This window comes from Podarcis vaucheri (assembly GCF_965113315.1).
Source record: "Podarcis vaucheri genome assembly, chromosome: Z".
NCBI lineage: Eukaryota > Metazoa > Chordata > Lepidosauria > Squamata > Lacertidae > Podarcis > Podarcis vaucheri.
In genome coordinates, this window is record NC_138758.1 from 30935677 (window position 1) to 30960279 (window position 24603).

The 24603-nt window shown below is 44.1% G+C and overlaps 1 protein-coding gene and 2 long non-coding RNA genes across 4 annotated transcripts in view; 2 read left to right on the forward strand and 1 right to left on the reverse strand.

Annotated features, from left to right (window-relative positions):
• Nucleotides 1–16693, forward strand: part of LOC309523967 (heat shock factor protein 3-like) — a 37759-nt gene extending 21066 nt beyond the window's left edge. The window contains exons 10-11 of one of the 2 annotated variants that reach the window (XM_082208281.1): nt 15231–15285; nt 16252–16693. In XM_082208281.1, coding sequence (XP_082064407.1) covers nt 15231–15285; nt 16252–16484 — 288 coding nt within the window. In that variant the 3' untranslated portion in view covers nt 16485–16693. Of the gene's footprint in view, nt 1–1961; nt 2151–15230; nt 15286–16251 lie in introns of those variants that run through there. The other variant, XM_082208282.1, reaches the window with a different exon arrangement.
• Nucleotides 5916–11881, forward strand: LOC309524008. The gene is made up of 2 exons (XR_014215743.1): nt 5916–6145; nt 11791–11881. It is a non-coding gene; the product is annotated as an uncharacterized lncRNA (long non-coding RNA).
• On the reverse strand, nt 11889–22621 carry LOC309524009. Its single transcript, XR_014215744.1, has 2 exons — nt 22211–22621; nt 11889–11974 (listed from the first exon to the last, which is right to left on the reverse strand). It is a non-coding gene; the product is annotated as an uncharacterized lncRNA (long non-coding RNA).
• Nucleotides 22622–24603: the final 1982 nt, after the last annotated feature.

Consider the following 24603-nt stretch of genomic DNA (forward strand, 5'->3'; position numbering starts at 1 on the left):
ACAGAGCTGGTCTCGGTGTTGAGGACTCCCAGACTGGTGATTCTGGTGAACTTCAACATCCATGCTGAGGTGACTGGCTCTGGAGCGGCTCAGGACTTCATGGCTGCCACGATGACCATGGGGCTGTCCCAACAAGTCACCAGCCCAACACTTGTGGCAGGCCACGTTCTGGACCTTGTATTCTCAACTGGGCAGGAAGAGGGTGATTTGAAGGTGGCGGACATTGACATCAGTCCCTTGTCATGGTCAGATCACTTCCTGTTGAGATTTAGGCTGTCAGCATCTTTCCCACTCCTCGGAGGCGAGGGTACTGCATGAATGGTCCGTCCTCAAAGGCTGATGGACCCAATGAGTTTCCAGAAGGCTCTGGGAGATTTTCTGGCTGATATGACTGGCTCTCCAACTGGCTGATATGACTGGCCCTGGCCTACCTCTGGAACATCCAAATGACAATTGATACAAGTGACCCTTTTCCACTTCATGGAGCCCCCTTGGCTCCATGGTATACTCCAAAGCTTAGGGCGAGGAAACAAGTGAGGCACCCTGAACACAAGTGGAGGGAAGATCTGGTTGAATGCAGTTGAACATGGGTGAGGGCTCATCATCAAGCCTACCTAGCAGCAGTGAAGGCAGCAAAGAGGGCATATTTTGCTGCCTCCATTGCATCCTCACTATGTCATCTGGCAGGCAGAGCTTTTCCTGGTAGCATGGGGCCTCATTACAATCTGAACCAAAGGAGATGGTGTAACTGACGGTAGCTTGCTATGACTTGTTTGCAAAGCATTTTGTGAATAAAATCGCTTGCATCCACTGTGATCTTGACTCCACTGTTGTATCAGATGAATCTCATGGGGTGTTTAGACCTGATGTGTTGGATGAGTTTCAGTTAGTAAGGCTCAGGGATTTGGACAAGGTGCTTGGATCAGTCAGGGTGATAACTTGCACTCTGTACCCTTGCCCTCTTTGATGTTAAAAACTAGCGGGGTGGGGACAGCAGTCTGGGCCAGGGATGTCGTTAATGCCTCCCTGTGAGAGGGGCTGGCAGTGACAAAGCCACACCTCAAGAAACCCTCCCTGGATTTGGAAAATCTAAATACCGTATTTTTCGCTCTGTAGGACGCACTTTTCCCCCTCCAAAAATTAAGGGGAAATGTATGTGCATCCTATGGAGCGAATGCAGGCTCCGTTAGCCTCCGAAGCGCAAAGGGAGCACTCCCTCCATGCTCCGGAGGCTTCACGTTGCTTTCGCTGAAACCTGGAGAGCGAGAGGGGTCAGTGCACACTGACCCCTCTCATTCTCCAGGCTTCAGGGATAGCCGCCTGAAGCCTTCGGAGTGCAGCGTGAGTTCCTGCTGCGCTCTGCAGGCTTCAGGTTCCTTTCGCTGAAGCCGGGAGAGTCTTGCTCTCCCGGCTTCAGCAAAAGGAACCTGAAGCCTCTGGAGCGCAACAGGGACTCACACTGCACTCCGAAGACTTCAGGGATAGCCAGAGGCTTTGGGTTCCTTTTGCTGAAGCCGGGAGAGCAAGACTCTCCCGGCTTCATCAGAAAGGGAGAGCTGTGCAGCGCCCCTTCAGCCAAGCGGGAGGAGAAATGGAAGGGACTCCGTTTCTCCTGCCGCTTGGCTGAAGGGGTGCTGAGCAGAGAGGGGGATATTTTTTTTTCTTGTTCTCCCCCTCTAAAACAAGGTGCGTCCTATGGTCGGGTGCATCCTATAGAGCGAAAAATACGGTAACTACCAGCCAGTTGCTTATCTCCTCTTCTTGGGGAGAACAGGATGCTGGACTGGACTGGCTTAATCCAGCAGGCTCTTCTGGTGTTCTTATGTTCTATGTGAGAATCAGGAGAAAGATAGTATTTGTCATCTTTGGTTCCCCTATTTAAAGTCTCTTGCCTGATTGGTTGTCAGGGGGAACCTTCTTTGGGTTGATCAAAAGTCTATTTTCTTGGTTTGTGCTTTCAGACCTTTGTCCCTGAGATTCAGGATCAGAATGTGGACTCTGCGGGAGCTCTAGACTATAGTTTGGAAAACATAAGCAGCAGAGGCTTTTTCACTGACTGGCAGAGAGATATGGGGCAGTGCTATGGGGAGAGGTGGCTCTGAGTTCACAGTCACATTTTTTGTCTCTTTTGGGGCTGCAAAATTACCTGGACTCAGTGGCCCTATCCGAACAGGTTTGCCAGATAGAACAGTAGGAATAGTATTTGTGAGGGGAAAGCTCTTGGGCAGGGGTCAGCAAACTTTTTCAGCAGGGGGCCAGTCCACTGTCCCTCAGACCTTGTGTGGGGCCGGACCATATTTGGGAGGGGGGAATGTACACATTCCTATGCCCCACAAATAACCCAGAGATGCATTTTAAATAAAAGGACACATTCTACTCCTGTAAAAACACCAGGCAGGCCCGTAGCTGTCAACCGTCCCTTATTTGGCAGGAAACTCCCTTATCCCAGCACCGTGTCCCACTATATCCCTTATTGATGATGTCCCTTAAATTTCCTGGGTTTCATGCTCGCCCGGCTTGGGAGGGAAGCAGTGGCTCAGGGTCCTCCGCGCGCTCAAGCTGCCGCGTCTCCATCTCTCCCTTTTCCCCCTCAGGGGCGCATCATGAGGAAACGGGTGGCGACGGGCGGGCAGACAGCCCCTCTTTTGCGAGACTTCCGCCGCGCTGCCAGGGGAAGCCTGAGGGAGGAGGAAGAGGAGGGGATAGAGAGGGACGTAGAAGGGCGGCACTTCAGCGGCCACGGCGGCACTGCAACCACCTCATGCCGGGCTGGTGGGTGCGTGGGCAAGAGTCTCTCTCTCTCCCTCCCTCCCTCTCTCTCAGGTGGGGAAGGGCCAATGGAACTCCTCGCACCAGGACGACGGCAGCCCCGACGTGCTGCTTAGCATACCCTCCAACCAGTGCAGCATCTTAATGTAGTGATTTCCCTCTCTGCATCCCTTTCATAACTCTATTTTTATAAATCATTTGTCCATCCATTGTTCAAATTTTTACTACAAGTTTTCTGCCAATCCTACCAATGTATGTAACTCTTTACAATAGCTTTTCAAGTAAATTATAAACTTTCCCCATTCTTTATTAATGAGGTCCTCTTCCTGGTTTCTAATTCTGCCATCTCAACATCGTTCATCAGTTTTGTCTACCACTCTTCTTTGGTGGGAGTTGTAGACCCTTAGGATCATCTAGTCCAACCCCCTGCAAAACACAGTCAGTTGCAGCAAAAGCAGCACGGCTCCATCAGTGCCGGATTTCTGTATAAACTAAGCAAAATCCCTTATTTTGGCTGCTGATCCCTTATTTTCGAGGCTGCTGGTCCCTTATTTTCAAATCTGTAAGTTGACAGCTATGGGCAGGCCCCACAAATAACCCAGAGATGCATTTTAAATAAAAGGTCACATTCTACTCATGTAAAAACACCAGGCAGGCCCCACAAATAACCCAGAGATGCATCTTAAATAAAAGGACACATTCTACTCATGTAAAAACACGCTGATTCCCAGACCATCCACAGGGGCCGGATTGAGAAGGCGATTGGGCCAGATCTGGCCCCCAGGCCTTAGTTTGCCTACCCATGCATTTGGGCATGTGGCAAATGCAGTCTGGAGTTTCTATAGGACCTGCCTGCTCTATGCAGCTCTGCCTTAATTCTCACAGCTTCCAAACAAGGAACTCAAACAGGGATGGAAGGCCACATTTTCTGTTTAAAAAAAGATATTCCATATCTGCCAAAAGAAAGGAGCAAAACAGGCATGTAGCTAAGTACCTGAAAAACAGAGATAGTCTGACCTGCCCATCTCTAAAACCCAGATAACTGTCATTTGAACAAGAATGGTTGGGATTCTTCCCCACCCCCTCCCCAAAAGCAGTTTTCTGAAAAAGTCACAGGAGTTGAGCTGCTTCAAAGTGCTTTAAAACCTTGATTTCATCCGGACAGAAAACCTCCATTTCTGAAAGAATTGCAATCAGCGTGCTTGTGAGGAGAAGGCCCTCCTATACCTGAATGCTTGTCAAGGATTATGAAAAGTCCAAAAAGCTACTCCCCAGCCCCCAACTTTCAATAGATTCTCCCCCACCAAGCTGCCCACCACCTCTGCCCAAGAAAATGTCACTCTCCTGTAATGGAGGAAGGGGATCCTGTGTGGGTGGCTAGTAGAGGGAACTACTCCAGGGACTAGCCGTAGGTGCAGAAAACCTATCATGGTAGCTACAAACTTCTGATTTTCTGTTTAGCCTTTAAGTGGCACCAAATAGTTTTCTTCCGATTGCTGAGTGGCTTAAGGATGCTTACCAAGCTAGACTGATTATGAGGGGGCGGGGGCGGGCGGGTGATGTGGTGATTCTTTTGACTGGCCTTGAGTTGCTTTAGCAATTGCCTTTCTTGTGAGCATATCTGATAGGCTGGGAGATTAGATGAACCTTCTGGTGAATTTTGTTGCCATTGGCAGCAGCTCAAGTGCAGTATTCCTGGCCGAGGCCCCTTCACCTACTCATATGCGTTACCAGTTTGTGGTATCAGCTCTGTGCAAATTTTGAGACAAGCTCATCTGCTGTTTGAGCTTCCTGGCTTCGCTTAGAAGCAAATAGGACAGCATTTTTTTAGGGGTCTGCTAATGAGTCCAAACCTTAAAAAAAAAGTTTAGATTAAAAAGTTTAGATTCAATAAAGAAAGAAAGAAAATTCATAAGGATAAAAAGCAAAGCCAGAAACTTACACACATTTAACTTGTGCACGTTCAGCTGGTCCCTTCCAACTCTGCAGTTCTTTGGTTCTGTGATTTAAGTGCACGGCAATAAAAAATGAAAATTAAAAGCCAGAGGTTCCAGGATAAATAGCACCCAACCACCACTGGGTTTTTACTGTACACGATTTTGGCTTTAGGCGTGATCCCCAGAATGTAACCCCTGCGTAAGTTTCAGAGAGGCTTCACTCCGAATATTACAGCAGATTGAGCATTGTCATTAAACATATTATTCCAAAACATTAACACCCCCCTCAATATTTCCAGAAACCTGTTAGGCTGATTCTAACAGTATTCTTTTATAATAAGTTAACTCAATAATTGCTAATATATTCCAGATTTTTTCAATCCATCCACATATTGTAGGAGATGTACTGCCCGCCCCTATTATTATTATTATTATTATTATTATTAGTTTTCATAATCTTAGTAGAAGTTATAAGACATAATACTGATTATTGATCATTTTCCAGGATAGCATGCTTTAGATAGCTCAAACAGAACTATTTTAGATTCCAAGGGTATAAGGGTATCCTAACATGTCAGAAATATTATCCCAAACAGATTTTTAAAATATCCAGACCATCACATTGGTTCTTCATTTGAAGCATCTGTACCTCTTTCTACAAATCAGATTGGGTGGGGATGTTAAGTTCTTTCATCCTGCACATGGGATGGACATTCTGTCACGGACATTACAGAACAGGGAGGCTGGGTCTACTCCTAGGTCAGGGAAAAGGAGCCCAGTGGATGAAGAATGATCCCTGATAACTTCAAGGCATTTCCCCCCACCACAGTTCACCCTTAAGTACATCCACTTTATGCCCTGTTTTCCTGAACTCTGTCTAACTTCCCTTCAATATTAGTTAGGGGTCCAGTACAGTGGTACCCCGGGTTACAGACTCTTCAGGTTACATACGCTTCAGGTTACAGATTCCGCTAACCCAGAAATAATACATCGGGTTAAGAACTTTGCTTCAGGATGAGAACAGAAATCGTGCTCTGGCGGCACAGTGGCAGCAGGAAGCCCCATTAGCTAAAGTGGTGCTTCAGGTTAGAACAGTTTCAGGTTAAGAACAGACCTCTGGAACAAATTAAGTACTTAACCCGAGGTACCACTGTATAGTGGTGCCTCGCAAGACGAAATTAATTCATTCTGCGAGTTTTTTCATCTAGTGAATTTTTCGTCTTGCGAAGCACGAAATCCCATAGGAATGCATTGAAAATCAATTAATGCGTTCCTATGGTCAAAAAAAGTCCAAACAAAGCCAAATTTGGTACAACAACAGTTTATTAACTGCTCTTTAAAGTCACACATACTGTAAAGAGCAGTTCAAAAATTGAAGGGAAAATAAATTAACTTTATAAACATGACAGAAAAACATTTAAAAATCAACAAAGTGTAAAGTACATTTTCTAAGACTCTGGGGGACCACTCGAAGAAGACTCCTCTTCCACTCTTTGCTTCTTGCTCAAGAACCTGTCCATAGTCTGCTGCTTCATCCGCCTTTTCAGCACCTCCCTGAAAGGCAACATGACCCTCGTATCAAAAATGTTCCCAACGTCATGTGCCACGTGCTTCTCAGGGTGGTGCTGCTCTGCAAAAGTCTGCACCTCCTTCCACTTCAGGCAAATGCCAGATCTTGTCTTGAACCGTTCAAACCAACCTCTGCTTGCCTTGAAGACTTCTGGCTCGCCTGAGGTTCCTGGCTGTTCCCGGATGAGGTCAGCGTGCAAGGCCTTGGCCTTCTCACAAATGACTGCCTCAGACACTGTGTCCCCTGCACGCTGCTTCTCTTCTATCCAGATGAGCAGCAACTTCTCGACCTCCTCCAGAACAGCTGGGCGGTTCTTCACGATCCTGGTGACTCCCTTGGCTGCATCAGTCGCCAGGATCTTCTCCCCCATCTTCAGGATGGTCCCGATGGTTGATGGATTCCTCCCGTACTCCCTGGCGATGTCCGTCACACGCATTCCACCGTCGTGCTTCCGGATGATCTCCTTCTTCATTTCCAGCGTCACCTTCTCCTTCTTCTTCTCGCCGGCCACCGCAGCAGCAGTCTTCTTGGGTTCCATGGCAACACAGCTCTTACCTTCGTAAACTCAGAAAAAGAAAAAGAAATCAGTGATGTGCTTCAAATCCAAAAAATTCAAAAGCACCCAGCTACCCACCACACAGAAATTAAAACCCAGAACCAAGGCCTTGAATCCCAAGCACCCCAACCCAAAATCCAAAATCCAAAAACCCCAAAAAAAGTTTTAAAAGTTTAACTTACCAAATGGATGCAAGAGAAGTTCTGGAAAAGCTTCAACAATCAATCACCGAAGTCTTCAGAAACCTCAAATGGCTGCAAAATAAGTTTTGGAAAAGCTTCAAAAATCACCAATGTCTTCAAAAACCTCAACTGCTCCCACAGACACCCACCCACCCACAACACAGAAATTGCAAACCCCTCCCCAACTGCTCCCCCAGCCCCTCCTCAACTGCTGCAAACCCCTCCCCAACTGTTCCCCCACCCAGACAAAAAAAAATTCAAAAAATAACAACATGGCCCAATGGTCCCAGATTCCTGCAGAAACCTCCCCAACTGTTCCTCCAGCCAGCCAGCACTCAGAAATTCAAACTCAGAATTTTTTTTTGAAAAAAAACAATCTTGCCCAATGGTCACAGAAAATCATAAAACTTCCAAAAAAAACCCCACAAGCCCCCAGATTCCTGCAGAAACCTCCCCAACTGTTCCCCCAGCCAGCCAGCACTCAGAAATTCAAACTCAGAAAAATTTTCAAAAAAAACAACAACCTGGCCCAATGGTCACAGAAAATCATAAAAATTCCCAAAAAAGGCCCACAAGCTCCCAGATTCCTGCAGAAACCTCCCCAACTGTTCCCCCAGCCAGCCAGCACTCAGAAATTCAAACTCAGAAAAATTTTCAAAAAAAAACAACCTGGCCCAATGGTCACAGAAAATCATAAAAATTCCCCCCAAAGGCCCACAAGCCCCCAGATTCCTGCAGAAACCTCCCCAACTGTTCCCCCAGCCAGCCAGCACTCAGAAATTCAAACTCAGAAAAATTTTCAAAAAAAAACAACCTCGCCCAATGGTCACAGAAAATCATAAAAATTCCCAAAAAAGGCCCACAAGCTCCCAGATTCCTGCAGAAACCTCCCCAACTGTTCCTCCAGCCAGCCAGCACTCAGAAATTCAAACTCAGAATTTTTTTTTGAAAAAAAACAACCTCGCCCAATGGTCACAGAAAATCATAAAAATTCCAAAAAAAACCCCACAAGCCCCCAGATTCCTGCAGAAACCTCCCCAACTGTTCCCCCAGCCAGCCAGCACTCAGAAATTCAAACTCAGAAAAATTTTCAAAAAAAACAACAACCTGGCCCAATGGTCACAGAAAATCATAAAAATTCCCAAAAAAGGCCCACAAGCTCCCAGATTCCTGCAGAAACCTCCCCAACTGTTCCCCCAGCCAGCCAGCACTCAGAAATTCAAACTCAGAAAAATTTTCAAAAAAAAACAACCTGGCCCAATGGTCACAGAAAATCATAAAAATTCCCCCCAAAGGCCCACAAGCCCCCAGATTCCTGCAGAAACCTCCCCAACTGTTCCCCCAGCCAGCCAGCACTCAGAAATTCAAACTCAGAAAAATTTTCAAAAAAAAACAACCTCGCCCAATGGTCACAGAAAATCATAAAAATTCCCAAAAAAGGCCCACAAGCTCCCAGATTCCTGCAGAAACCTCCCCAACTGTTCCCCCAGCCAGCCAGCACTCAGAAATTCAAACTCAGAAAAATTTTCAAAAAAAAACAACCTCGCCCAATGGTCACAGAAAATCATAAAAATTCCCCCCAAAGGCCCACAAGCCCCCAGATTCCTGCAGAAACCTCCCCAACTGTTCCCCCAGCCAGCCAGCACTCAGAAATTCAAACTCAGAAAAATTTTCAAAAAAAAACCAACCTGGCCCAATGGTCACAGAAAATCATAAAAATTCCCAAAAAAGGCCCACAAGCCCCCAGATTCCTGCAGAAACCTCCCCAACTGTTCCCCCAGCCAGCCAGCACTCAGAAATTCAAACTCAGAAAAATTTTCAAAAAAAAAAACAACCTGGCCCAATGGTCACAGAAAATCATAAAAATTCCCAAAAAAGGCCCACAAGCTCCCAGATTATCGCAACCCCCCCCCACAACACCAAGTCCTTGAATCCCAAACACCCAACCCAGAATCCAAACCCCCCCAAAAAAGTTTTAAAAGTTTAACTTACCAAATGGATGCAAGAGAAGTTCTGGAAAAGTTTTGGAAAAGCTTCAAAAGTGAGCAAAGTCTGAGAAAAGGCTACCAAACCACGTGCTAACAGTTGCTCCTCGAAGTCCAGTCGCAACTGCAGCTGTTCAAGCTAAGCACCCTTGGTTTTAACGGTTTTTAGACAAAGGAAACAAAGTCACGAGACGTTTTCGTCTTGCGAAGCAAGCCCATAGGGAAATTCGTCTTGCGAGGCAAATCGAAAACGGAAAAACCTTTCATCTAGCGAGTTTTTTGACTTGCGAGGCATTCGTCTTGCGAGGTACCACTGTAAATCATTTCCCAGAAAGCCTTAATCCTTGGGCACGTCCACCAAAGGTGAAAAAATGTACCTTCAATTTCTTTACGTTTCCAACACTTGTTATCAGGCAAATGATAGATTTTTGCTAACTTGACTGGGGTCATGTACCACCTATAAATCATTTTCATAATATTCTCTCTCAAGGCATTACATGCCATAAATTTTATACCGGTGGTCCACAACTGTTCCCAGTCAGCAAACATAATGTTATGACCAATGTCTTGTGCCCATTTTATCATAGCTGATTTCACTGTTTCATCTTGTATATTCCATTTCAGCAACAAGTTGTACATTCTTGACAAATTCTTAGTATTAGGTTCTAACAATTCTGTTTCTAATTTTGATTTTTCCACCTGGAAGCCAATTTTCCTATCCTGCTTGTAAACCTCCATTATTTGATAATAATGGAGCCAATCTCGTACTTTAACCTTCAGTTTCTCGTAACTCTGTAGCTTCAGTTTATCTCCCTCTTGTTCCAAAATTTCCCAATATTTTGGCCATTTGGCCTCCATGTTCAGCTTTTTCACGGCTTTTGCCTCCATTGGTGATAACCACCTTGGGGTTTTATTTTCCAACAAATCTTTATATCTAATCCAAACATTGTATAGTGCTTTCCTTACAATGTGATTTTTAAAAGCTTTATGAGCTTTCACCTTGTCATACCATATATATGCATGCCACCCAAAAACATTGTTAAACCCTTCCAAATCTAAAATGTCTGTATTCTCAAGAAGTAGCCAATCTTTCAATCAGCAAAAAGCTGCTGATTCATAGTACAGTTTTAAGTCCGGCAGGGCAAATCCCCCTCTTTCCTTTGCATCAGTTAAAATCTTAAATTTTATTCTGGGTTTTTTGCCCTGCCAGACAAACTTCGAAATATCTTTCTGCCACCTCTTGAAACAATCCATCTTATCCACAATTTGCAATGTTTGGAATAAAAACAACATTCTAGGCAAAACATTCATCTTAATAACAGCAATTCAGCCTAACAAGGAAAGCTTCAAATTTGACCATATTTCTAGATCTTTTTTTACTTCTGTCCAACATTTCTCATAATTATCTTTAAATAGATTCACATTCTTAGATGTCATATTAATCCCCAAGTATTTCACCTTCTTAACCACAGTTAATCCTGTTTCATTCTGGAACCTCTCCCTTTCAGTAACTGTTAAGTTTTTCTCCAATACCTTGGTTTTTTGTTTGTTCAACTTAAATCCTGCAACTTGACCAAATTCTTGAATTAATTCTAAAACCCTTTTCGTACTAGTGTCTGGCACTTGTAAAGTAAGTACCAAGTCATCTGCAAAGGCCCTCAATTTGTACTGTTTAGCTCTGACCTGTACCCCTTTAACCAGCTGGTCCCTTCTAATTATATTTAGCAAAACCTCCAGGACTGATATAAAAAGTAATGGGGAAATTGGGCACCCCTGTCGTGTCCCTTTTTCTATCTTAAGTTCTTCCGTAACCACATTATTTACAATTAACTTTGCCTTTTGTTCAGAGTATATTGCACCCATACCATTCTCAAATCCTTGGCCTACCCCCATCCCATGTAGATTCTTCTTCATAAAACTCCAAGAAATATTGCCAAAGGCTTTCTCTGCATCCACAAATATCAATACTGCTTTAGTGTTTATATTCACTTCTAATAATTCCATAATGTCTATTATATTCCTCACATTATCTGACAAGTGTCTTCCTGGGAGAAAGCCTGCTTGGTCCTTATGAATCTCTTCCATCAATACTTTTTTTCAGTCTTTTTGCCAAAATGTCTGCAAAAATTTTGTAATCCACATTGAGTAATGATATAGGGCGGTAGTTCTTGAGCTGAGTCTTTTCAGTCTCTGTTTTCGGTATGAGTGTAATCTTCTCCTTCATCTCCAGGATCTTCTCCATCATCTTCAGGATGGTCCCGATGGTCGATGGGTTCCTGCCGTACTCCCTGGCGAGGTCTGTCACAGACATTCCACCGTCGTGCTTCCAGATGATCTCCATCTTCATTTCCAGCGTCACCTTCTCCTTTTTCCTCTCGCCGGCCTCCGCAGCAGCAGCAGTCTTCTTCGGTCCCATGGCAGCACAGCTCTTACCTTCGTAAACTCAGAAAAAGAAAAAGAAATCAGCAATTCAAACCCAGAACCAAGTCCTTGAATTCCAAACACCCAACCCAAAATCCAGAAAGCCCCAAAAAAGTTTAACTTACGAAATGGCTGCAAATCACCAAACTCTTCAAAATCCTCAAATGGCTGCAAAAGAAGTTTTGGGAAAGCTTTAAAAATCACCAAAGTCTTCAAAAACCTCAACTGTTCCCCCAGCCCCTCCCCAACTGTTGCAAACCCCTCCTGAACTGTTCCCCCAGCCACCCAGCACACAGAAATTCAAACCCAGAACTTTTTTTCAAAAAACCCCAACATGGCCCAATGGTCACAGAAAACCATAAAAATGCAGAAAAAACCACACAAGCTCCCAGATTCTTGCAAACCCCTCCTGAACTGTTCCCCCAGCCACCCAGCACACAGAAATTCAAAACCCAGATTTTTTTCCCCAAAAAAACAACAACATGGCCCAATGGTCACAGAAAATCATAAAAATGCAGAAAAAAACCCACACAAGCTCCCAGATTCTTGCAAACCTCTCCCCAACACCAAGTCCTTGAATTCTAAACACCCCAACCCAAAATCCAAAACCCCCCAAAAAAAGTTTTAAAACTTTAACTTAACAAACAGCTGCAAAAGAAGTTTTGGAAAAGCTTCAAAAATTCAGCAAACTCTTTAAAAAGCTCAAAAAGGCCACCATACAGCGTGCAATGTGTTGCTCCTCAAAGTCAAGTTGCAAGTGCACCTCTTCCAGCAATGCACCCTGGGTATTAACGGTTTTACGAAAAAGGAAACAAACTTGCAAGACGTTTTCGTCTTGCGAAGCAAGCCCATAGGGAAATTCGTCTTGCGAAGCAACTCGAAAACGAAAAAACCTTTCGTCTTGCGAGTTTTTCATCTCGCAAGGCGTTTGTCTTGCGGGGCACCACTGTACTTTAAAGCCCCCTGTGTTATACTGTATGCATCTGCCTTTGACTCCTTGAGAAGTTTTCCTCCTTTCCTCACTCCCTCTGCCTAGCCTCTCCCCCCCCCCCCCCAATTTCTGGGCCTGTCAGAGGTAAAGCTCTTCTGTGTGTTTAGATAGACAGTGGGGAATATCTCTTCCCCAATATTTTCTGCCTTCTTAGAAGAAAACGTGTTCACTTTTTATTTCTTAATAAGCTCCTTTCTGAAGACATTTTGGGTTTTGCTATTTGTAGTACAGTGGTGCCTTGGGCTACATACGCTTCAGGTTACATACACTTCATGTTACATACGCTTCAGGTTATAGTCTCCGCTAACCCTTGGGTTAAGAACTTTGCTTAACTTAACCTTGGGTTAAGAACTTTGCTTCAGGATGAGAACAGAAATCGTGCTCTGGAAGCGCAGCAGCAGCGGGAGGCCCCATTAGCTAAAGTGGTGCTTCAGGTTAAGAACTGTTTCAGGTTAAGAACGGACCTCTGGAACAAATTAAGTACTTAACCTGGGGTACCACTGTAATGCCGCAGCGGCGTCTACCGGCAACATCAACCCTGTAACTGTTGCTCACAAGTGTGGTGTGTAGTCTGACCTCCTGAAAGAAAGTCTTGTCTAGGTTTCCAAAGGGAGAATGGCTGGCTGACGATGGGGAGCCTCTCTTGCAAAATGCAGTGCAGAAGGGACACTTTGGTTGGTCTTGTTTTGGGAACGTGGGCACTTCAGGCTGCTGGGTAGCAGGAGGATTGCAAGCCTGGACTCCTAGCTTTCATGCAAATGTAAGATAAAATAGTTTCAGGGTGAGAGATCGAATTGGAGCAATGTATTTGATTATTAACTCCCATTGCTCGGTCCTTGCTCCTGCCAACCAAGCAGATAGAAAGCACACCAGTGCAAGTCGATAAATAGGTACCGCTCTGGCGAGAAAGTAAGCGGTGTTTCCGTGCACTGCTCTGGTTCACCAGAAGCGGCTTAGTCATGCTGGCCACATGACCCGGAAGCTGTACGCCAGCTCCCTCGGCCAATAAAGCGAGATGGGCGCCACAACCCCAGAGTCGGCCATGACTGGACCTAATGGTCAGGGGTCCCTTTACCTTTACTTTATTTGATTATTTCCCCTATATCCCACTTTTCCCTGCAAGGCTCTCTCATTTTATCCCCACAACAACCTAGGCTGACATGCAGTGACTGGTCACACCCAATGAATTTCATGGCTGAGTGGGGATTTGAACACAGTCACCCAAGGCCCTGGTCCAACACTTGAACCACTACATCACACTGCTTCTCAGCGAATGAGTCATATTAAGAATTACACTGGAGGTGCAAAAAGAAGAACAGGACACATTACTATATGCAGTGAACCTGTAATTCTGCATAAAAATACTGGAAGATGATTATTAGAATAATAACAAAAAAAAATATTGAAATCTGAACCTCCCTTAGATCCGGTCTGATTGCCGCTTGGCAGCCAAGGCTGGTTCTCAGTGCTTTTTTAATTATTTAAAAAAATAACTTTTGCTCTCCCGGCTTCAGCAAAAGAAACCCAAAGCCTCTGGCTATCCCTGAAGCCTTCGGAGCGCAGTGTGAGTTCCCATTGCACTCCAGAGGCTTCGGGTTCCTTTTGCTGAAGCTGGGAGAGCAAGACTCTCCTGGCTTCAGCGAAAGGAACCTGAAGCCTGCAGAGCGCAGCGGGAACTCGCGCACTGACCCCTCTCACTCTCCAGGCTTCAGAGAAAGCAACGCAAAGCCTCCGGGAGGAGAAGCGGAGCCCCTTCCATTTCTCCTCCCGCTTTGCTGAAGGGGCGCTGTGCAGCTCTCCCTCTGCTGAAACCTGGAGAGTCTTGCTCTCCCGACTTCAGCAAAAGGAACCCGAAGCCTTCGGAGCACAGCACGAGTTCCCACTGCACTCCAAAGGCTTCAGGCGGCTATCCCTGAAGCCTGGAGAGCGAGATGGGTCGATGCTCACCGACCCCTCTCACTCTCCAGGCTTCAGCGAAAGCAACACATAGCCTCCGGAGCGCGGAAGGAGCACTGCCTCTGCGCTTTGGAGGCTTTGCATTGCTATCACTGAAACCAAGGAGCCTGCATTCCCTCCATAGGACGCACACACATTTCCCCTTAATTTTTGGAGGGGGAAAAGTGTGTCCTATAGAGTGAAAAATGCAGCATGTTAGAGTAAAGAAGTTTAGACCTTTTTCGGTAGATTAGTAAACAACATTCAGAGATTTATTGATTCCTGATCAAATGAACTACGCACAAGCTGTGTGTTTTATTATAAATACTTTGCAATCCAGACAAAGCTAAGCAACTGTCACCTCACATTCAGATTGGTTTTTAGTCATCTGCCCTGGCTGCTCATCTACTACTGAGCCAGATTTATTGTTCTTGAGTTAATTTACAAGGCCCTGAGCTGCTTAGGTACTGGGTACTTCAGGGACTGCCTAAACCCTAATATCCCAGCTCATTCACTGAGATCACCCGCAGGAGCGTCCTTGTTCATTCCCCAAGTTGGTGAGGCTTCTTTGACAACAATGAAAAACCAAGCCTTTAATGTCATTGGTCCAGTGCTGTGGAACACCCTGCCAATAGAGATTCAGCAGCCTTCTGTGCCAACTTAAGTCCCTGCTCAAGATGTTTCTATTCTTATTATATAGGCAGTTAAGAATACAACTTTCCATAATAGTTAGTTGATTCCTGATTTTAAATTTTTGCATAATCTTTATGGTATGGGCTTTATATACAATTGTTGTAAACCACTCTGATTTCTTTTTAATGAATAACAGAATATAAGTAAGTGCTCGTCCTTAATAGTTTCCTTGTATGTTTGCTTTCACCTAGGTGACATGGGAAACTGTTGCGACTGGGATGAATGAGCAGGAGGCACCAAGGAATGGTGAGCTATTGGATATAGATGAACTGCTTTGGTAGAAAGCTTATTTATTCCCAGATGTCGATCAACGTGGTGGCGGTGGCAGTGCAGGGAGATGATCCCGCCCCGCCCCATACACCTGGTGTAGGAAGGGTTATGGACTGGTTATGGAGTGGTCAAGCATAGGGCTTGCCCACAGTTTGCTTGTGCCATGTCCACCAAGCACATGTCTGAGAGACTTTCCGCTTGTCCTGAGCTTTCGAGGCACGAGTCAGAGAGGTTTTCTGTTCACTCCGCCACTTTGCCCGGGGAAACCCTTAGCCCTGAACCTGAGCAGACATCAGTCCACAGGAAACCTGATTGACATTTGTTCCGATCCAGTGGTAAAGAGCGGGTTTTCCCAGGGGAAAGCGGTGGGGAGAATGAGCTCATAGATGTGTAGTCTGGGGAGAAGCCAAACTAGACAGTTTTGATGTGGACTCATTATTTTATTTTATTTTATTTTATTTTATTTTATTTTATTATTTTATTTTATATAAATAGGGAGAGTCACATAAGTACTCCTCCCAGTAGTTACTCTTTGTAATAGCTGGGCTATATAGACTCATCTTAAAATCTTGGCTGTGTGCAACTGCATCTCTTTATTTATTTTTATGCTGGGTCTGCTCCATGTTTGCTTGGTCATGTGCTAACGATAAATAAATAATAGAAAAGAAAAGAAAGGAAAAGAAAAGAAAAGAAAAGAAAAGAAAAGAAAAGAAAAGGATTACGGTTCAGGCAGCATGGAATTCTTTTTTTTACAAAAGCAGCATATAAAGTTTATGAAATAATAAAAATAATAAAAGGAATAAAGTCCACTCTGGTGGTCTTACATCTGTGATCCATTTGGACATGCAGGCTATCCCTTGATGTTGCTTGTTCACCCCTTGATTATACATGTGGAGTCTCACTTAGCTGTACTGTTGGTGGGTGTGTTTTCCCTCTCCGCAGACTTGCAGCTGATTCAGAGCCACGTGAATCCCATGTTGGGGGAGCCTCCAACTTTCAAGATGGAATATGACAACAGTATTCCCCTGGAGGCTTCTGTTGACATCATACCTCCTGTTCATTTCAGCAGTGAGGCACTTGAGGAGTGCCTTGGTCAAGTATGCCAAGTAGATGGCGCACCTACCCTGTTGCTCCTGGATCAGTCGGTTTTCTTTGAAAATGTGTCAAACAACTAAAGAGACCCTCCCCTCCTGCTCCCCAGCCTGGTTGCAGATTTCATAGAGAAAGCTACCTAGATATAGCTTTCAGCACCAAAGGCTGGTAGAGCTCTTGCTTCTCCTTTCTGCGGTTTTCTGTAAGGGGAGGGTTTATTCTGCTTTTTCTGAATACCAAAGCCTGTGCAGTTAAAAGGTGGAATTGTGCCACAATGGTTTGTTTGTTTGTTTGTTTGTTTGTTTGTTTGTTTGTTTCAAAAAACAAATAATCCAAAAGAAGTTTATTTTATATACAAGTATTTTTTCTAGTCTTAGCAACTTGTAGCTCACTGTAAACCTTTGCCTATCAAATTGTCTAGTCTTGTGATATCCAGTATTGCAAAACTGCAATAATTTAACTCTTGTTAAATTTTGACTCAGAGGTGGTTTGTACTCCCGTTAGGATTGATTAACTTTTGTGAAAATCAGAACTGAAGAGGCTGCTCCTTGCCTCTTCTGTTATTTTGACTACTGTTGTCAGAATACTGTTGTATTCTTTGGTTATGTATTTTTTTCATTTTGGTTATGCATTCTTTGGTTTCACCTCTGATTTTTTTATTATTATTTATCATCATCATCATCATCATTAAATTTATTAGTCACTTTTTCTTTGCCACAGTAACCCAGAACAACTAATGAAATCACAAAACAACAACAACCTGAAATACACAAACTAAAATTGGGGGCAGGCAGGTGGGAAATACATTTAAACATCCCACTCACTTTATGGCAGAAATGACTGGCAAAATCCGAGACCAGGGAGAAGAAATGGTGGAGGAAGATTGGAAGAAATTTAAAGACTATCTGCAGAAATACTGTAAAATTAATGAATGTTAAAATGATGTTGGACTGAAAAGAAGTGGTTTTGGTAATAAGGTTAATAGGAATAGGTAAATATAGATAGTTATACGGATGAAAATATATAGTTATAATAGGTTAAGTTATAGAGCTAAGATAAATCAAAGAGGGTAAGGATTTGCTGAAAAGACTTGGAAAACGGGAATACAAAAGGGGAGGTGTGAGGAGGTCGATGAAACAAGGGAATGAAAGAGAGGATATTGAGATGGTATGATGTGTGTTTTTTGAAATGTTTTTGCTTTTGTTTGGTTTAATGTGTTAATGTTGTGTTGTGTATTGTTTATATATTGTACTGTATTGTTTTTTCTTTTTCTTCTTTTTTCTTTTTCTTTTTTGTAAGGTTTAAAAGTAATAAATATTATTTTAAAAAAATAAATAAATAAAACATCCCACTCACTTTAAATGATCACAGATAGAGGCCTGGTTGGAAAGCAAAAATTTTGCCCAACACTGAAGATATATCACAATGGCACCAGGTCTGCCTCCCAGGGAGGAGCATCCCACAAGAAAGAGTCACATTGAGAAGGCCCTATTCTCATGTTGCCAACCTCAGGAGCTCCCATGGGTGGAGCACAAGAAGGAGGCCCTCAGATGACAATTGCAGGGGCTGTGTTGGTTCATATGGGAAGGGCTGGTCCTTGGGGTTCTGAGAAGCATAACACTGTAAATATCAAAACCAGCACTTTAAACGGGGCCCAGAAACCTATTGGTAGCCAGTGCAGTTGGGCTAGGATTGGTGTTATATGCGCAGAGCATTTTGCTACAATGAGAAAATATCAATGTAAGCAATTTGTTTCCTTTGAGAAATTATATTTCTAATTCATGTGTGTGAAATGATGCCAGTATGTAGCTACAATACTGAGTATAAAGACAACGCTTTAAAAAAAGCTGCTTTTTTCTGTGCACTGTCCGCCAAATCCTCCCAAGTCACTTCTCAATAAATTTGTAGCAATAAGCAAAATAAATATCATTAAGATTGTGTGATTAAGTGTTCTCTTTTTAACTCCTGGGCCAAAAGTTTGAATGATTCCTGTGACCTGTCCCACCTGCACATCTCTGGCGAATGACCTTTATTATAAAGAGTGTGACCTGATGCTTGTTTTCTCCCAGAGCTCTTCATAAGGTTTCAAAGTTTGAGACTGGGGGGGGGGGCAGGGAGAGTCTTCCCTGCACTCAGAAACAGTGATAGGAAACAATCTAACATATTGCTTTGTTTTAAAGTGATTGTGCTTTAGTTACACAATCACTTTCCATAAAGTCTGCTGTTTGCCTTGTGAGGTTGCTTAATGGTTCACCTTCCCAAAAGCAAAGCCCCTCTGTAGTCCCTAGGCAGTGTTAAATGTCCTCCTCCTTTCTGCCATTCCTGGATTTGGCCCTTGCACCATCCAAAGCAGGAACATAGGAGAGCAAATGCAAAGGGGATGGTGGTTTAGGTTTGCTGATGAGCTGCATAGCAGTGATGAGGCTAGCAAACTTCCCATTGAAATGAAATACTTTTATTTACAAGTACTGTAACTGTATAACAGGCTAGGAAAGCCTTTTGGGAATTTCATATGGCTGCTCTTGTGTCAATCTGGGCATGAAGAACAGAGGTTCTGCAAATTAGTGGGTTTATTTTATCCTAAGCTTTGTTTTCAATAAATTAAGGACCTGTGATTTTCATATATATTAGAAAGTTTATACTGGCAAATCAAAATTCAAGTACGTTCGCTCCTGCTAGTTAGTGCTCATCATAGATTTTTGCATTTCTTCCAGTCTTTTTTAATTCTTTTGGTTTAAAATGCCATTGACACAAGTACTTAAACACAGTACACAGAAACCACTTGCAGGACCAGGCATCAGGGTCCCCATACCCCAACCCATATAAATAAGAGACCAGTAAGAGTGGTTTTGGGTAAAAACAGACCACAGCTTTATTGAATACAGATTAAAGAGGTTTGGCTTGGGCATGGGGCAATCTAAATACTTCCGGCCCGCTCACTGGAAGTGACGCCTGGTCAATCCAGGTGGGGGTTTCTAAGACTTACATCAAATAGGGTGACTTCTGCAGGGACCACCGTCTGGGGGAGTCCCTTTGATCCTGGCCTCTCTGGGCATGTGGATGTAGCCACTCCCCCCGATCCCTTTAATGGGATACCCTAGCATTGGAGGGGCAGGCAGAGACTCCATCCAAGACAAAGGATTGCCCCAATGCCCAAGCAGTTGTGACGATTGCGATGAGGTGGGGAAAACCACCAGGTCAGAGCCAATTAGCTCGGTGGGCAAATTCCTACCCGGCTCCATGAAGAACAGCAACCACAGCAAAGTCCTCGACTATCATCGTAAACCAAGGGTGGATGGGCAGGGAAACCCAGCGAAGGAATGAACCGGTAGTGCCCTGGGTGCAGGCTGCTTAAATGGGCAAGGGGCAGATCCGAGGGAATGCTACCTGCTCCGTCAGTTCTGCCCCCTGGTACAGCCCATGTCCCCAGTCTGCATCCCCATTAGCCAAAGCCAGGAACAGGCTAGGATCCCTTTCCTGATAGGCAGCTGGGGCTTATGCCTCCACCGCCCATCAGGAAGGGCACTGAAGTTCAAGTTCCCTCATTGGGGCCCCAGTGAAACCTTTGCCATCCTGCAACGCTGCCACACCAAGAGCAGCATTTCTTTCTTTTAGCATATGCTAAAATGTGGAACTGCTTAACATGAGAAACTTGCACAAGTCATTAAATTTCAGGATTGTCACACCAGCAAATCCTTTACATTTCTCTCTTAAAGCAAGAGAAGTGAGACAAAAGGGCAGGGTCAGCTGCAAGGGCTCTAGCTGAAGCGACTCCAGTCGTGTTGCACTGTTGGAACTCACAAAATGTTCCAGGGTAGGCATGAAGGAGAGAAAGTCTCTCCATGGGCAACAGCACCAGGGGCCCTTCCAGCCTTACAGTGCTGTTGTCCTGTTGTAGTCCCAACCACAAAAGAGATACTGTAAAATTGGAAAGGTTCAGGAAAGGGCAAACAAAAGCATCAGGGGGATGGAACAACCCACCCACCCACCCCCATGTGGGGAAAGGTTGCAACATTTGGGACTTTTTGGTTTAGAGAAAAGATGAATAAGAGGTGACAAGGTAGAAGTTTGTAAAATTATGCACCTTCTAGAGAAAGGGGATAGAGAAGTGTTTCTCTCTGACATAACACTAGAACTCATGGGCATCCCAGGAAGCTAAGCAGTGGAAGATTCAGGACAGGTAAAAGAAGACAGGTAAAAGAAAGGAGTTTTTCATGCAGCACATTGTTAAACTCTGGAACTCCATCCCACAGGAGGCAGTGATGGACACCAACTTGGGTGGCTTTAAAAGAGGATTAGACAAATTCATTGAGAGGACTACAAAGGGCTATTTGCCATATGCCAATCTTCTGCCTCCACAGTTTGAGAATGCTTCTGGATAGCAGTGAATTTGTCTACCCCATGTTTTAAAATTAATCCATGGGGGCAGGGGGGGGGACATGGATGCAAGAGCTCTCTCCCCTAATGCAGTTCCCAACAAACTGGTATTCAGAAGCATTATTGCCTTTGACTTGAGCCAGAGCATAAGAATCATGCCTCACAGTCTTTCATAGTCTTATGATCCTTCATGAATTTGTCCAATACTCTTTTAAAGCCATCTAGGTTGATGGCCATCACTGCCTCCTGTGGGAGTGAGTTCCATAGTTTAACAAGGCACTGTGTGAAGGACTTTTCTTTCATCTGTCATGAATCTTCCTGCATTCAGCTTCATTAGATGGCAAAGGCTGCAGGGTATTTAATCTGGCTCTACTTGCATCAATAGGCTGGCTGCACGATGAAAAACCCTGAACAAAATCAGGGTTCTAAATTGCCCACATGATTACAGGAGGCTCCCTGCTGCACAAGGCTGCCCACCAATTCCTGGAGGAGGGCAGTTTGGAATAAGGGTGGGGTGCTTGCCTCCACAACCTTCAACATTTGCCCATTTAGTTAAAAATAAGGAGCTTAGTCAGAAGACCTCCGCACAGAAGTCCTGCAATTCTACAGGTCCAGTTCCTGAAAATATGTGCTGTGTACATGTCTGAAATGATGTCTGATGCATCCACAGTATGTACTGTATTCCCTCCCACAGTGATGTGTCCAGACAGAAATTATATAGGTGCAGCTCTCCCCCCCAACAGTTGCTGTGTACATACTCAACAATTTATGCCTGATGCATCCACAAAATACACAATGTTCCTTCACCATGGCAACATGTGAATGTCAAGACAGCTTCTGCAAACGCAGCTAAGAATTTCTACCTGATGTGCGCCCTTAAAATTTCTGCAAGCACAAAAGACTGTTGAGTCACCAGAACAACATGTAGTGAATGTCCAGGCAGAAATAGTACAGATACACTTCTTCCACCAGTTGCTACAAATACAGATGAGGAATTCCTGCTCCAACACACAGTATACTCTTCACATAACAAACTAAGCCCAATTGTCAATTGAAAGAAGACACGGTGTAAATGAAATCTGGCCAAATTATACACTGCCTCAGATCCTATACAGTGGTGCCTCGCAAGATGAAATTAATTCGTTCTGCGAATTTTTTCATCTAGCGAATTTTTCATCTTGCGAAGCACGGTTTCCCATAAGAATGCATTGAAAATAAATTAATGCGTTCCTATGCTAAAAAAAAAAGTCCAAACAAAGCCAAATTTGGTACAACAAGAGTTTATTAAGTGCTCTTTAAAGTCACACATACTGTAAAGAGCATTTCAAAATTCAAACCCAGATTTTTTTAAAAAAAGAGCAGAGTGGCCCAATGGTGACAGAAAATCATAAAAATGCAGAAAAAAACCACAAGCTTCCAGATTCATGCAAACTCCTCCCCAACTGTTCCCCCAGCCACCCAGCACACAGAAATTCAAATCCAGACTTTAAAAAAAAACACAGCAGAGTGGCCCAATGGTCACAGAAAATCATAAAAATGCAGGGGGGAAAACACAAGCTTCCAGATTCTTGCAAACCCCTCCCCAACTATTCCCCCAGCCACCCAGCACACAGAAATTTAAATCCAGATTTTTTTTAAAAAAAACAGCAGAGTGGTCCAATGGTCACAGAAAATCATAAAAATACAGAAAAAAACCCACAAGCTTCCAGATTCTTGCAAACCCCTCCTCAACACCAAGTCCTTGAATTCCAAACACCCCAACCCAAAATCCAAACCCCCCAAAAAAAGTTTTAAAAGCTTAACTTACCAAATGGCTGCAAAAGAAGTTTTGGAAAAGCTTCAAAAATCACCAAAAATCCTCAAAAAAGGCTACTATGTACACTGCGTTCTATGAGTTGCTCCTCGAAGTCAAGTTGCAACTTTATTAACGGTGTTAAGAAAAAGGAAACAAACTTGCAAGATGTTTTCGTCTTGCAAAGCAAGCCCATAGGGAAATTCGTCTTGCGAAGCAGCTCAAAAACGGAAAACCCTTTCGTCTAGCGAGTTTTCTGTCTTGCAAGGCATTCGTCTTGCGGGGCACCACTGTATACCAAATTTCATACTGACACACTCAATTGTTTTAATTTTATAAATAATAGAATTTAGAAAAGAACCAAGGGAAACAGGGATTCAAATCCCCACTCAGCCATGAAGCTTGCTGGCTTACCTTGGGCCAGTCATGATCTCTTAACATAACCTACCTCACAGGGTTTTCAGGAGGATAAAATGTCGAGGGGGAGAACAGCACAGATAGCCTTTGACTCACATATGAGGAAAGATTGCAGTGTTTGGGACTTTTTAATTTAAAGAGAATGCAATTAAGAAGAGACATGATAAAAGTTTATAAAATTATGCACCACCTGGAGAAAGTGGCTAAAGAAATGTTTCTCTCTGCCATAACACTAAACAGGATTAGACAAATTCATAGGGGATAAGAATGTCAAAGGCTACTAGTCACAATGGTTGTGCTCTGCCTTCACAGCTGGAGACAGCAAAGCTTCTGAATACCAGTTGCTGGAGACCACAGGAGGGCAGAGGGCTCTTTTGCCCAGGTCCTGCCTGTGGGCTTGCTATTGGGGCATCTGATTGGCCACTGTGAGAACAGGATGCTGGACTCTTAGATGGGCCACTGGCCACATACTTTCCCTCTAGTTAATTTGTGAAAAATCAAAGACACTCTGCTTTAGAAGAAGAAACAGTCCATTGCCCAGTTTCTGACCGTCTTGACGCCAGGAAAAAAAAAAAAAGGAATATGCAGGCACAATCTGCCCTTGCAGTGAAGTTCAGTGACCCTCCAGAAATTTCTCGTTTGCTTTAGCATAACTGCATGTTGTAATGCTATTTTGTTTCTTGCACCACTATGCATGCTGGTTTTGTAATAACTGCCTTCGTGGAAGAGACCAGAACATAGACTGTCTCACCAGAGTGGTGCATGCTCTAGTTATCTCCCGACTGGACTACTGCAATGCGCTCTACGTGGGGCTACCTTTGAAGGTGACCCGGAAACTGCAATTAATCCAGAATGCGGCAGCTAGACTGGTGACTGGGAGTCGCCGCCGAGACCACATAACACGGGTCCTGAGAGATCCGCATTGGCTCCCAGTACGTTTCCGAGCACAATTCAAAGTGTTGGTGCTGACCTTTAAAGCCCTAAACGGCCTCGGTCCTCGCAAGTGGTGGTGCCTCGCAAGACGAAATTAATTCGTTCCGCGAGTTTTTTCGTCTAATGAATTTTTCGTCTTGCGAAGCATGAAATCCCATAGGAATGCATTGAAATCCAATTAATGCGTTCCTATGGTCAAAAAAGTCCAATCAAAGCCAAATTTGGTACAACAAGAGTTTATTAAGTGCTCTTTAAAGTCACACATACTGTAAAGAGCATTTCAAAAATTGAAGGAACAATAAATTAAGTTTCTAAACATGACAGGAAAAACATTTAAAAATCAACAAAGTGTACATTACATTTTCTAAGACTCTGGGGGACCACTCGAAGAAGGTTCCTCTTCCACTCTTTGCTTCTTGCTGAAGAACCTGTCCATGCTCTGCTGCTTCATCCGCCTTTTCAGCACCTCCCTGAAAGGCGACATGACCGTCGTATCAAAAGTGTTCGCAAGGTCATGTGCCACGTGCTTGTTAGGGTGGTGCCGCTCTGCCATAGCCTGCACATCCTTCCACTTCATGCAAATGTCCCTCAGTTCTTTGGAGGACAGCTGTTCCTCAGTTGCTTCCTCCTCTTCCAGCGAGGCCTGCTCCTGCGCAGCTTCTGCCTGCAGTTCGACCAGCTCC